Source organism: Tachysurus fulvidraco, chromosome 14, assembly GCF_022655615.1.
Source record: "Tachysurus fulvidraco isolate hzauxx_2018 chromosome 14, HZAU_PFXX_2.0, whole genome shotgun sequence".
In the NCBI taxonomy this organism is placed as follows: domain Eukaryota; kingdom Metazoa; phylum Chordata; class Actinopteri; order Siluriformes; family Bagridae; genus Tachysurus; species Tachysurus fulvidraco.
The window spans coordinates 7,789,077-7,801,715 of record NC_062531.1 but is presented as its reverse complement, the minus strand read 5'-3'; the positions used below and the strand labels follow the sequence as shown (position 1 = coordinate 7,801,715).

The 12,639-nt window shown below is 38.2% G+C and overlaps 1 protein-coding gene across 2 annotated transcripts in view; it reads right to left on the bottom strand.

Annotated features, from left to right (window-relative positions):
• Positions 1-12,233, bottom strand: part of ajap1 (adherens junctions associated protein 1) — a 52,913-nt gene extending 40,680 nt beyond the window's left edge. For both annotated transcript variants that reach the window (XM_027134001.2, XM_027134000.2), the window contains exon 1: positions 11,414-12,233. Coding sequence is in view for 1 of the 2 variants with exons in the window: in XM_027134000.2 (XP_026989801.1) it covers positions 11,414-11,442 (29 nt within the window). In the remaining variant the exon portion in view is untranslated. The remainder of the gene's footprint in view (positions 1-11,413) is intronic.
• Between the last annotated feature and the right edge of the window lie 406 nt (positions 12,234-12,639).

The window sequence follows — 12,639 nt, the reverse complement described above, 5'->3', positions numbered from 1 at the left end:
CTGATCTACTGGAAGTGTTGTTGTTCATTCATTCATTCATGCATTTTCTACCACTTTTCCGAACTTCTCGGGTCACGGGGAGCCTCAGAAGCATCATCGGGCATCGAGGCAGGATACACCCTGGACGGAGTGTCAACCCATCGCAGGATACACCCACACACACACTACAGACAATTTTCCAGAGATGCCAATCAACCTACCATGCATGTCTTTGGACCGGGGGAGGAAACCGGAGTACCCGGAGGAAACCCTGAGGCACGGGGAGAATATGCAAACTCCGCACACACAAGGCGGAGGCGGGAATTGACCCCCAACCCTGGAGGTGTGAGGCGAACGTGCTAACCACTAAGCCACTGTGCCCCCCTGTGTTGTTGTTGTTTTAGAAAATTAATTAACACCTTACAATTAATCAGTGTCTAGAATTTAACAGCACTTTTGTATGATTTCAATTCGTTTACGGATATGCATCATCAAACCTTAGCATCGTCATACACTAATACACAGTTCTCAGTCTAAGGATTTAATCTGCATAAGAATAATTAACGGTTTTATGTAACAACAACTTTTAAATGGTTGTAGATTTCGGACTTTAGGACATCATTGATTAATTTGCTCTAGTACTTTATTGCTGTCTAACTGACAGTATATAATTTCTCGTTTTTAAAAATTAAGGAAAGAATAAACTGACCTAAATGTTCATTCGTTGCAAGAAACTGTGTGTATATATGCAATGTTGCATACTGTTCTGCTTATATTATCAAAGTGAACAGAAAAAGGACAAATAGGTCCCAATATAGTACATGAAAAACATCAGTAACAGTTTCATAATCATTACAAGCTTTGCTAATCTCTGATTAAACACGTAATTCAAGTCCTACGTTTGATATTTATACAATATCTAATGAATTAACCTCCCAGGTTTTATCCAAGCTATGTGGTGTATATCCGCCGAAGCTGCCGTTTAATATTATGTGTGGATAAACGTATGAAATCAAACTGAAAAGCGCAGTGATGGCTAAAGTACAAATGGCTACCATTTCAAATTGTTGTCAGTTATTTTGCATCCATCACCATCGACTCAGAGCGTAACTGACTGCGTTTAGCCCTACAGTCTGTCTTGACTTTTAGACAGCACTTTGGACTCATTTACTTTCCAGCTGACACACAAACACTGCTGCAGCCTGGCTCTGTTCTTGTTTGGTCACTGGGATATGGGCAACTTTCCTGAAGCAATACAAGTCATTGCCAATGAGTGACTGAGAACAAAATGCTGAGAATGATCCAATCTGTTGTGGATTCCTTCTGTCTCTGCTCAGAGAGAGAGAGAGAGAGAGAGAGAGAGAGAGAGAGAGAGAGAGAGAGAGAGAGAGAGAGAGAGAGAGAGAGAGAGAGAGAGAGAGAGAGAGAGAGAGAGAGAGAGAGAGAGAGAGAGAGAGAGAGAAATTGTGGTTCCTTTTCAGAAAACTGACTCAAGAGACGGTAACACTTTCCACAAGGAAATAGGCTAGGTAACCATTCATGATGTGCATTTATGGAGCCATAGTTCGGTAGCAAAATCCCATCAATAGCAGTTACGTGCCATTAATACTGTTTGTGAGCTTCACCTCCATACAACTGTGGATTGCACTTGACAAACTGAATGGACAATATATGCAGTATGGATCTATTTCATCTACTCAGCCATCAGAATAAAATCACTATGCAGTGTTTTGAAATGATAGAAATCTCTTTTTTTAGGACGACATGCTCTTTTCAGGTTAGAAACAACCCTACTTAACCCGAATGCCATCTTTTCAGGTCATACAGAATCCCCTTTTGATTGATTGATTGATTGATTGATTGATTGATTGATTGATTGATTGATTGATTGATTGATTGATTGATTGATTGATTTTTATTTTTTTGAAGTGACAGGCTTCCCGTTATACCACCTAGAGATATCTGTCAGCCATATTGGTAATATTTTATATATTAACCCAAAATATCCCAGACTTCAGTGGTTATGTAATTATCTTGTTTATCCTTTGCCTGTCAAGCCTAACTTGTTCATGGGAAAGCAATTAAACAAGACTGTAATCATATCACAAGATACTAGATTTAAAAAATGTGTTATACAATTTTATCTTTGCTTCTGATTTCACTGTAATCCTCTAAATGAGTTGCGTGGGCTTCATTAACAGCTAAGCCATTGTGCCTTATCAACACATACTTAAATAGCAGCTGGAAGGATGAGTCATTTTTTGCAGTAATTAGTTTGTTGGAGGTAGATGCAGATCGGATTAAAGGCTCTAGAAAACTCTGGAAGCCTATGAAGGGCAGGTACTGTATACATTGCATATGTAAAGCCACTTACTACAAAGCAAAGAGACAAGCATGAAACCTTGTTATCAGTGTTAGTATGCACATCGTGTACAATAAAGTGTACTATAGTCTAGAAAAAGGTATCGCTTTCTGGAAAATGACGCAAGAATAAAAACAACCCATGAGAAATCTACGCAAGTAAAAGTTTAAATCTTATCTGATACATTCTGTATTTATATTATGCGTGCATTATTATTGTGGCATTCAGTCTAATATTGCACACTTTGTGAGGGTTAAATTATTATTATTTTTAAAAAAGGTAGGGAAAAAAGCTCATTTGTTCATCCTTTAATGCTCACTTTCGACAACAGCTCTGCAAAATAATTGCAGCGTTAAGTAAAATGTGTTATTTTCCAAGCTGGGAATTGCTTCAGCCCACAAAGAGGTGTTTAATAATTTTAATAAATTTCACACCTATTTTCTAAGCTGCAAAAGTGCCTTTTCTTACATCCAAATATTACCTTTTTCGCTAAACATTATTAGTCTGTGATAGTCGACACACTGAGATATCGCTTCTAATGAAAGCTGGCTCCTGCTGCAAGAGCTATTGTTTGAATTTGTTGATGCCACCAGAATTACCCCTGGCTGCCTGGAGTTTGAGTATACAATTATGGCTTTATTGGAATTACAAAAGATCAGGTGTGCTTAAGCTCTTATCCAACGCGACAAAGCAAACGGTGCTAGAGGAAAAGAATGCGGCGTTCGCCGAGTCAGTGTGCCATGCAGGGCTACCAGGATCACGTTAAATCTCATTTTTACCCTAAGGCTCTCAGATTAAGTCCTGAAAGTGTGCAACATTGCATAGTTCAGCATCTCTCTTTGCTCAAACACAGCTGGTAAATCAAGTGCTTTAAACTGGGAAGTGACTGATGAGCTGAATTAGGTGTAATAAGAGGAGGGAAAACACATACAGTACTGTAGACCCAGGTGTGAGGTGTGAAGAAAATCCTCGACTTAGTGTAGTGAGCCTGCAAAGTAACAGATGTGGATTTTATTGAGGTACAGTAGATTGCCTAAGTTTCCACTGACATATATTGTACTATTACAGACATGATGGTGGTAGCATCCTAGTGAAAGTTACTTCTTTGATTAATCCCCTCATATTCGCTGTAGATTGTAGGCTGTATCATTTGAAGACCATTCATCTTTATATTGAGATTGTGCAACTCAAGATTTGTTCATTTTATTTTATATTATTTATTTGAGTACTTAGTTTTTTTTGGCATGCCACTGTTTTGTTAGTATTAACTAGAAATGACTTCACAACGCTGTGTTAGCAGCTGTTAGTCTGATTTTCGCCTGATATGACTGATATTTAAAAAGCACTCGAAGGACGCACAGCAGCTGGAAATTGTTCTAGAATTTTTTTTTCACACAACACTGTGAATCCGTCTGGTCAGAAGATGTTGATTAATTTTCTATAACAGCAGCACTGACACCTGCAATTCATATCACAGCTTTCTAACAAAAGCTCATTCACGTGGACCTTTTGGATGCTCCAAATCATATAAGGCTAATCATAATCATTGACCTGGTGAAGGTCATGAGTTCCAATCCCAAGTCCACCAATCTGCCACTGCTGGGGCCCTGAACAAGGCCCTTAACCCTCAATTTCTCAGTTGTCTAAAAAAAATGAGATAAAAATGGAAGTGGCTCTGAATATGGGATATTCCTAAATATAGGAAAATATACATAAAATATAAATATACCTACTTTAAAATTCATTATCTTTCTGTTACAGTGAGTGCTGATCTTTTTTATAAACATGTCATTCCTTTAATAGCATAATCTTGGTGATATAACTGTTTGACATAGCTTTATTATCATTCCTGTAGTCAGGATTAAGCTTATTATCCATGGTCTCTATTAAACTCATTTAAATATTCACCTCTCGTTGGCAAACTCTTATTCTTTTATCTATAAGTACACTGAACTATTATATCCATAGAGGAACAGTGACGGCCAACGTTACTATCCGTGTTACCGTCGTGTCAATCACAGTGGATAATTATCCACTTAAATCATATTCCTTGAGTTGTAATCAGCGATAATCTAACTTGAAGCTAGCGTTACTCTATCAACTATTGCTCATGCTTTATTACAGTGACTCGTGTGCTCGTCATTATAAGACTCGATGTACAGGCAGTTATTTAACGGATGGCCCACTCGCTATTTATGCATCATACGCTTGATTAATCCTGTTTGGAGATTATTTCTCACTAGATACATAGTGTGATGTTTTATTACTGTGTACAAAAAATAAGATGCTCTCCACTAGGGCAGAAAAAAAGAATTTGCACTTCCAATTGATGCTGGGTTCATGCATGGGTTCATGCACTCAGAACCTGCCCAATTGTTAGTGTTTATCACTGAGGAAATACTGTAAGCATTTACAATTAGTGTTGCTTGAAGTTAGTTGTTCACTTAACATGCATAACTTCTAACAGATTTTACATATGTCTAAAATCTATTTAAAAATAAAAAATAGTCTAAAACTCGTTCACTTAAAAACAAGGAAATCGCCTGTAAACTCGCTTTCGCTGTGAAATAAAGCATGAAACCTGAAGCCATTTAAATAAAACTGCAATTGAAGGAGAGATAATGTACATATGCAGGGTTAATAAAGCTTGTCGGAAGTAATATTTTCTCTAAATCATCATACATAAACAGGACAAATTGATTTATTAATGCATTTAATGAAATATGACTTAATTAAATATGGCTGTTTGGACACAATAAATAGTTCTTGTATTTCTAAGGAAAAGTTTTCGATTTTAGGTTATTGATATAAATGAACCCCTGACAACATGACAAGGCAAACTGTGAAATGCTTTTAACGCTGTTCGTAAAGCAGGCAGTCAGGATTAGTTCAAAGATTAGTACAATTGCTGTTGTTGTTTATTAATTGTTCTTATTAAGACAATATGCATATATTATAACACTTCCGTCATCATATTAAGACATCAACGGTAACAATCAGGCACCTGTCAAATCACTAAACTATTTCAGCAATTAGATGAATGCATTGATGAATAATGAACTTCCAAACTCTTGTGACAACCCTGGTTCACAATCACTACCTTGTGAATTCTTAAATAAGCCAAAAAAAATGGACTAGTTTGTTTATTGTTGTGTAATACATCCTCTTTTACACTTAGGTATATGTGGATGCATATACAAGACTTCATATACTCCTACGCCTACACATACAAACACACACAAACACACACAGAAGCACATACAGAGTACAGAAGTAACCTGCAGGCTGGGGATCAGCTGTTATATTGGCTGGATAGAGAAATATTACATCAGGACTGATGGGACATCCTCGTTCCTTCTGAGTAACATTCACTGATAAGAAGAAGCAACAGCCGCAGGCACCTGAATGACCCAGTAACAAATCCCCTCACACAACTATCCTTAAATCCGTTGAAGTAAATACTCCCACATTCATACGCATGCAAATGCCAGAATACAAAACCACAGTGAATGGGAAAGCTTTAAAAAAAAAAAAAACACCAATCCACTTGCCTCCAGCAGATTCCACTTAAAACAAACAATTATCAATGGTTTGCATCATATTGGAAATATAAATAATAAGGCCTGTTTGACTACAAGTAAAAGTCCACAGGGAGCTTTCATGAGCAGCCTTTCCACATGAGTTGAGAGTGTGAGCAGGACAGCAAGCCCAAGAGGGTATGGGGGTAAGTTGAAGTAGCGGTTTGATGGATAAATCTGAGGCTTTGTAGGAGCAGCATCGATCGAACTAAAGCTCAAACATGAATCAGGTATATGTAGACTCTCTGGGTCCTATTAAAGAGTTCATACAGGAAGGCTGAGGGCACCCCTCAGTCACTATGACTCATCCACACCATCGCGCCTTGACGCGCTCGAGCCGATGTTCCCGTGTCTTTACATTTACGGCTCCCACGAGGCAAGGCTGCAACTCACAGGACACATTTCGATTTTTTCAGCAGGGGCACTCAGAGAACAAGAACATCACTGTTAGACAAATACAAGTATAAGAATTAAAGGGACACACCAGCAAAATAAATAAATAAATAAATAAATAAATAAATAAATAAATAAATAAATAAATAAATAAATAAATAAATAAATAAATAAATAAGCAAGCCTATCTTTAAGACGATACCTCCTCTTATATTGGGGACAGGGTTGCTTTATACTGGGTATATTTTTTTAAAAATTATAAAGATAAAATATATATGTTGTAATTTATCAACAAAATGTTCATTAAAGGATGAATGGTGGAAAAGAATGATTAAAGGGAAATCAAGTTCTGCCAACAGGAGACCAAATTTAAACAGCCATGTCCATATCTATTTATATGAAAATATCTTTAGCAGGATTGCCAAACAAATTCAAAATTAGTCCAAAAAAAAAAAACATTTACTAAACCCCTCCCCAACATGCACTGCCATAAAACTAAGCAGTTTTCCTAAGCAATCTGTTTTTCCAAATATAAGACAGTGGAACCTTGGATAAAGGACACGGTAAGATTTTATTTGTTGATTGTAACATTTGATTGCTGTTCTTGGCTGACAGGAGGAAAACCCAGTTGCACTTTCTGCTGTTGTAGCATTGAGAGATGCTTTTTTTGCACATCACTGTTTTAAAGAGTGGTTATTTAAGTTACTGTAGACTTCCTGTCAATGAGCGGAAACCAGTTTGGCTATTCTCCTATAAACTCTCTGCGTTTCTGTTCACAGAACTACGGCATAATCACAGCCCGTATGCATGCATAAGTGATTATGCATTTAGTGTTGGCATTAAAAAGACCCAGGTTAGATATTTGCTTTGCAAAACATTAACATAAACCATATGTAAAATGTTAAAAAGATCATCCTGCAGCCTGGCAAGAGTGAACTATACAGTAAGTCAACCGGCTAGTAAACTAATAATAATTATTTGCATTAAGGATTTCCAAAGATTGTAGAACATATTTGTATATTTGATGCTGAGTTTGTGATAAAATATAATGATAAATTCTGTGAAAATGTTAATGCCAAGAGTTGAAATATTAAACAAATAATAAATATTTGAAAACAGCCTTCGTCGCACACAAGCCTGTACCACCTACTGTATTCCCAACCTCAAAATTTATCCCAGGAGTCCATTAATACAATATTAGCTGGTTTATACTGCCTTTAAGACCTATTTACTTTAATGCACCCAATTTGAAAGAAACAGTTAAAATGATTTAATCATTTTAAATGCAAACACTTTCAGCTTTAATAATATTCAGTTGGAGAATTCTTCCTTATATTCTGTACACTACATGTCATTTCAAACTCATCAGTTTACAGTATTTTGGCATTTATGTCCTCTTCCACATGCACAGACCTTTCTGAGCCTCTCAGGGCTGGTTATGCAACAATTTTTAACAAAGTGTGTGCAATCTAAATCTGTCCTTCTCTACTATCAGCCTATCTACTCTATATCAGCAACAAGTGTCCGAAAGCCTAAGCGCTCAACTCACACTCACAATATATCACATTTTTAAGAGAGAGAGCGAGAGGGAGATTGAGAGATGAGCAGAGAAAGAGAGAGAAAAAAGTTTAGTATTAAAAGTCTACAAAATGGCTGATATGACCTGCTAGTTTTCTGCTGTTGAGCTGCTGCTGCAGCTGCTGCAACGCTATTAAATGAGCTATAAATACATTTAGAAATACAATAGTTTTGCCTGCAAACACAACATTAACATCAAACTATGTTTCAGTAGTCGTTTTCTAGACCCTATGCTAAATATACAGTATGAAGTAGAGGATTGTTAAATTCCTGCCTCTAATTGTAGAAGGAATTGATTGAGTTTTAATAATAGTAGCTGTCAATAGGTTCCACTCATGATTCAAGTGAAAGGTTTATACTAATTCATTTGTTCTAATATGTTATCTCTTCACTAGCTGCTCCACATTATCTAAGGCTACCGATAAAATTATTTGAATACTCTTGAAGCCTTTCTATAAGAATTTATTTTCTATTTCTGCCACAGAAGAGTCTTTAAAATCAGAAAAAGACTATAAACTTTCCATTTTCAAGGTAACAGGACAACAAAAAAAAAACGTGTACTATTGTTTCATTTTCATAGAAAAAGATAAGCTGATGATGAATTCCTGTCTGTGGGTGATATATTGTAAGTGACAAAAGGAACTATCTTTATTAACAATCCTCCGTAACATATAATGAATCTATAAATGGTTAATAAACATGAAAACTTTCTCAATAATACATTCAATTCTTATCAAATCACTGTGGTTTGAGAGGAATACAACGCTTTGGGCTGTTTTATTTTCGACAACAAATCATCCACTTTGGGGTACTTCTAACGGTGTGACACAACACAATCGTGGCTTATTTTTATGTAACAGCATGTTTTATTCCTTACATATATTGTTGTCCATATCAAAGGTAGACTCTGGTAGAAGCTCATATCTTGCTTGTAGCTCCCTTAAAGCGATAAATGCTGGCAGGAACAGCATGTTTCTTCCGTTCTGTCTTGTACAGGAGGAGATGTTGTCTAGTGGAATGTAACACACCATCAACTGTTTTTTAAAGTATACACCTGGACTGTCTTTTACTGCCAAATGAAAGCCTCTACTTGGGAAAAAACCTTTACTACTGTATGTATACCATGGTTCATTTGTGTCAATGTGAAAAACAAGCTGTATCATTAAATCAGACAGTGAGAACACTTCAAGTGATCTTTCTCACATTGTGGTATAATGAATTAACATCCTTAGTTAACTGTGTAACGTTTAATACTGAAAACACCTTACATAAAAAATCTAAATAGTTCAAATTATTTCATGGGAGAATACTGTACAGGCAGGAAGACTCTCTCACCCTCTGCTGCTCATTTTATGAGCCAGTAATAACTCTCTGATCAGAGATTTAACAGCAAGGTTTTCACCAGACTGCTGCACCAAAGCCTAATTTCACCGGAGGGTTTTTTTTATGTGACAGTTTGGTGTGTTGTGGGTACTAAGGACTAAATAAATGAGGTACAGAATTTTTATAATTCTTTATTTATCACTGCACACCCACTGAGGAGCAGACATTCTCCTGCTGAGTAATAATTATGTGGCTATAGAAAGTGGTGAAAGATATGGATGGATGGATGGATGGATGGATAGATAGATAGATAGATAGATAGATAGATAGATAGATAGATAGATAGATAGATAGATAGATAGATAGATAGATAGATAGATAGATAGATAGATAGATAGACCAACAAAGCTTAATCTTAACTTACATAATGCATACAGCACTCTTTAGTAAAATATATAAATATATATCATATTGCAGTATCGATATCATATGATCATACAGATTAGACTTTGCTAATTATAGACCATATTCTCTCTATATATCTATCATAGTACAATGCTCATTAGGATTTACTTTATTTTCTTATTTCAATTTTTAGAATTTAAACATATTGACAATGACATAACAGCCACAGAGACCCCAATACCATGTCCTTGATTAAATCCACAGCTGAAGGCAAGATCTTTCACCCTGCCTATAGATGATCTATACAAGGGCAATGACAAACCACGTCCTTTTTCAGGTGCACTCATTTCTATCACTTTAATGTGACATTTGATCATTTCAGGCCAAATAATATTTGGTGGACATAACTGGGTTGTAATGTTACCCTTAAAGTGAGATAATAGTGTGTATATAGGATACGACACAGAGGCTACCTCTAAAATAAAAATGTTTAGTTTTTTTTTCTTTCAACTTTCCTAATGTATATGCATATTCTATTTAAAAATTCATATCAGTTGTTTGTGCTTCTGTCTGTAATTGACAGCTCTTGTCTGTGAGCTGCATGACAGGTATTCACAGGCAGAAATCATGCGTGGGCTGATAATGTTTGCACTGAGAAAATACACGCTTCCTCAATGTGTTCTCCTATCTCAGATGACATAACAAGAAAAGCAAACACTCATTCTGTCCATCCAGCACACCATTAGACTCCAAATACCCATGCAGCACAAAAGATGTTCTAATATACTCTGGGTGGAACAGAAAGGATTCATTTCTGTGGGGTTAATACCCCTGAACACACTCTCTCTCTCTCTCTCTCTCTCTCTCTCTCTCTCTCTCTCTCTCTCTCTCTCTATCTATCTATCTATCTATCTATCTATCTCTCTCTCTCTCTCTCTAGATGTAAATTAGACACACCTAGTGCAGACAGCTGAGGGTTGATTAATTTGTACCTTCATTGGGTTTGACCCTCCCTCACTCAAACATGCCGTTCCACTGGTGGCTCACATAAAGCTTGAGCCCTATAATTAAAATGTAATTTTCATAGCTCTGTCTTTTGATGAACCGAGTAGATTACATAATAATTTTAAAAAGACAGTACAGGGCATAAAGTTAATTGCATTGTGTGTGTGTGTGTGTGTGTGTGTGTGTGTGTGTGTGTGTGTGTGTGTGTGTGTGTGTGTGTGTGTGTGTGTGTGTGTGTGTGTGTGTGTGTGTGTGTGTGTGTGTGTGTGTGTGTGTGTGTGTGTGTGTGTGTGTGTGTGTGGGTGTGCGTGTGTGTGGATGTGCGTGTGTGTGTGTGTGTGTGTGTGTGTGTGTGTGTGCGTGTGTGTGTGTGTAGCAGGTAGCCGACCTAATTGCCAGCGCTGATGTGTAGCGTGTGCGCTGTGCGGTTGTGTGGCGACCCCCAGCGAGCGTGAACGTGAAAGCTTGCTTGGTAATTGCGTTATGTCCTTATAAACCTGCCAATATCACAGCATTAGAAGAAAACACGGAGTGCTGCTGGGATTTGTGATCGATTAGATCAAGTAATAGGAATAGATCATGTCGACGAACTAGGACGACGGAGTTGATTTAAAATGACAGCTTTAAACGTTGAAACAGTATTGCACAGGTCCCCCCCCCATCCACCCCCCTTCTTCTTTTCCTGTGTATTACTCAGAAGAGCATGAGGATATATTTCTAACCCCTCTATAACACCAAAGATCCAAAACCATTTGTAGCCAAAATGGTTATGTATATATGTATCTGTTACCTGCGTTCTCTACACCACTTTATCCACATATTTCACAAGACCGATCCAGAATCAGCCCAGTTCCCATTTACGGTGGACTCCTCAAAGGTCGACGCTCGCTTTTGTGACACCTTTAAGTTAGGAATCTCCGTCCAGATGTAATTAAGGCTAACATCTTCAGCCAAGCAGCATTAGCTAGCTCCAGATGTCCGGAGGCGAAGAAAAAGAGCTGGTTTTCTTGATGTTTCCCCCTTATTTTCTTCACTAAGTAACGATGCGCGCAGGAGACGCGTACACGTACACGCGTCTCAGACGATGTTCAAGAGCTGTCTTCTTTTGCCCGAAGTTTATCAGACATGGCTATAGACTCCAGTGCTAAAGAAAAGTCAGGAAGCAATAGAAGCGTCATGCTGGATGCGGGGTGAAGACGCCAAGTGCCGCGCATAACGACTGCGCGCTTTATTGTGACGGCGCGCTCGTCTGTCATTAACATGAAGCTCGAGATCAGGCGCGGGGGGGAATTTAGGAGCAAAGTGGGGGTAAAAAAAACGTCCGCGGAGTCCGAACGAGTGGTCACGTCAGCTGTGGCACATGGTAGTCGATGAAGTTCAGCGATGTTTGCGGAGGCGGCTGGAAGGTGTGATGTGACGCGGTAGAGAAAGCGACGGGCGGCGAGAGATGAGCGCCACTTCAGGCGCGCTGAGGGGAAAACAGAGCGCTTAAGCGTGCGCGCAATTGCGCAGTGGTAACAGCCTGAGCGCGCTCTGCTCTGCTCGCGTTCTCCTCTCTCTCTCTCTCTCTCTCTCTCTCTCTCTCTCTCTCTCTCTCTCTCTCTCTCTCTCTCTCGCCTCCCCCGTGCAACTAACAGCCCAGCCAGAGCTGCTTCGACTCACATCCCCGTGACGTCATATTAAAGTACAATATCGTCGGTGTAGACGGGAACCGAAAAGAGGATTTGTCGACAACAACGATGCACACAATCGTTAAGTGTTTTTGCTCTAAACGAGGACAACGTTGTTTACATTTTCAGCGAATTTTCAGTGCTGATCTGGAAAAACTTTACACATGGTCAATTTTAAATATCAACCATCCATGAAATACTTGGCAACAGTTTCAGGGTTAAGTTCTCCCACGTCCACGTGGTTTTCCTCCAGGTTCTCTGGATCTCTCTCACCTCCCAATAATATGCCAGAAGGTGGATTAGCTAAGATAAATTGCTTACTGTGTGTTTGTGTGTGTGTGTGTGT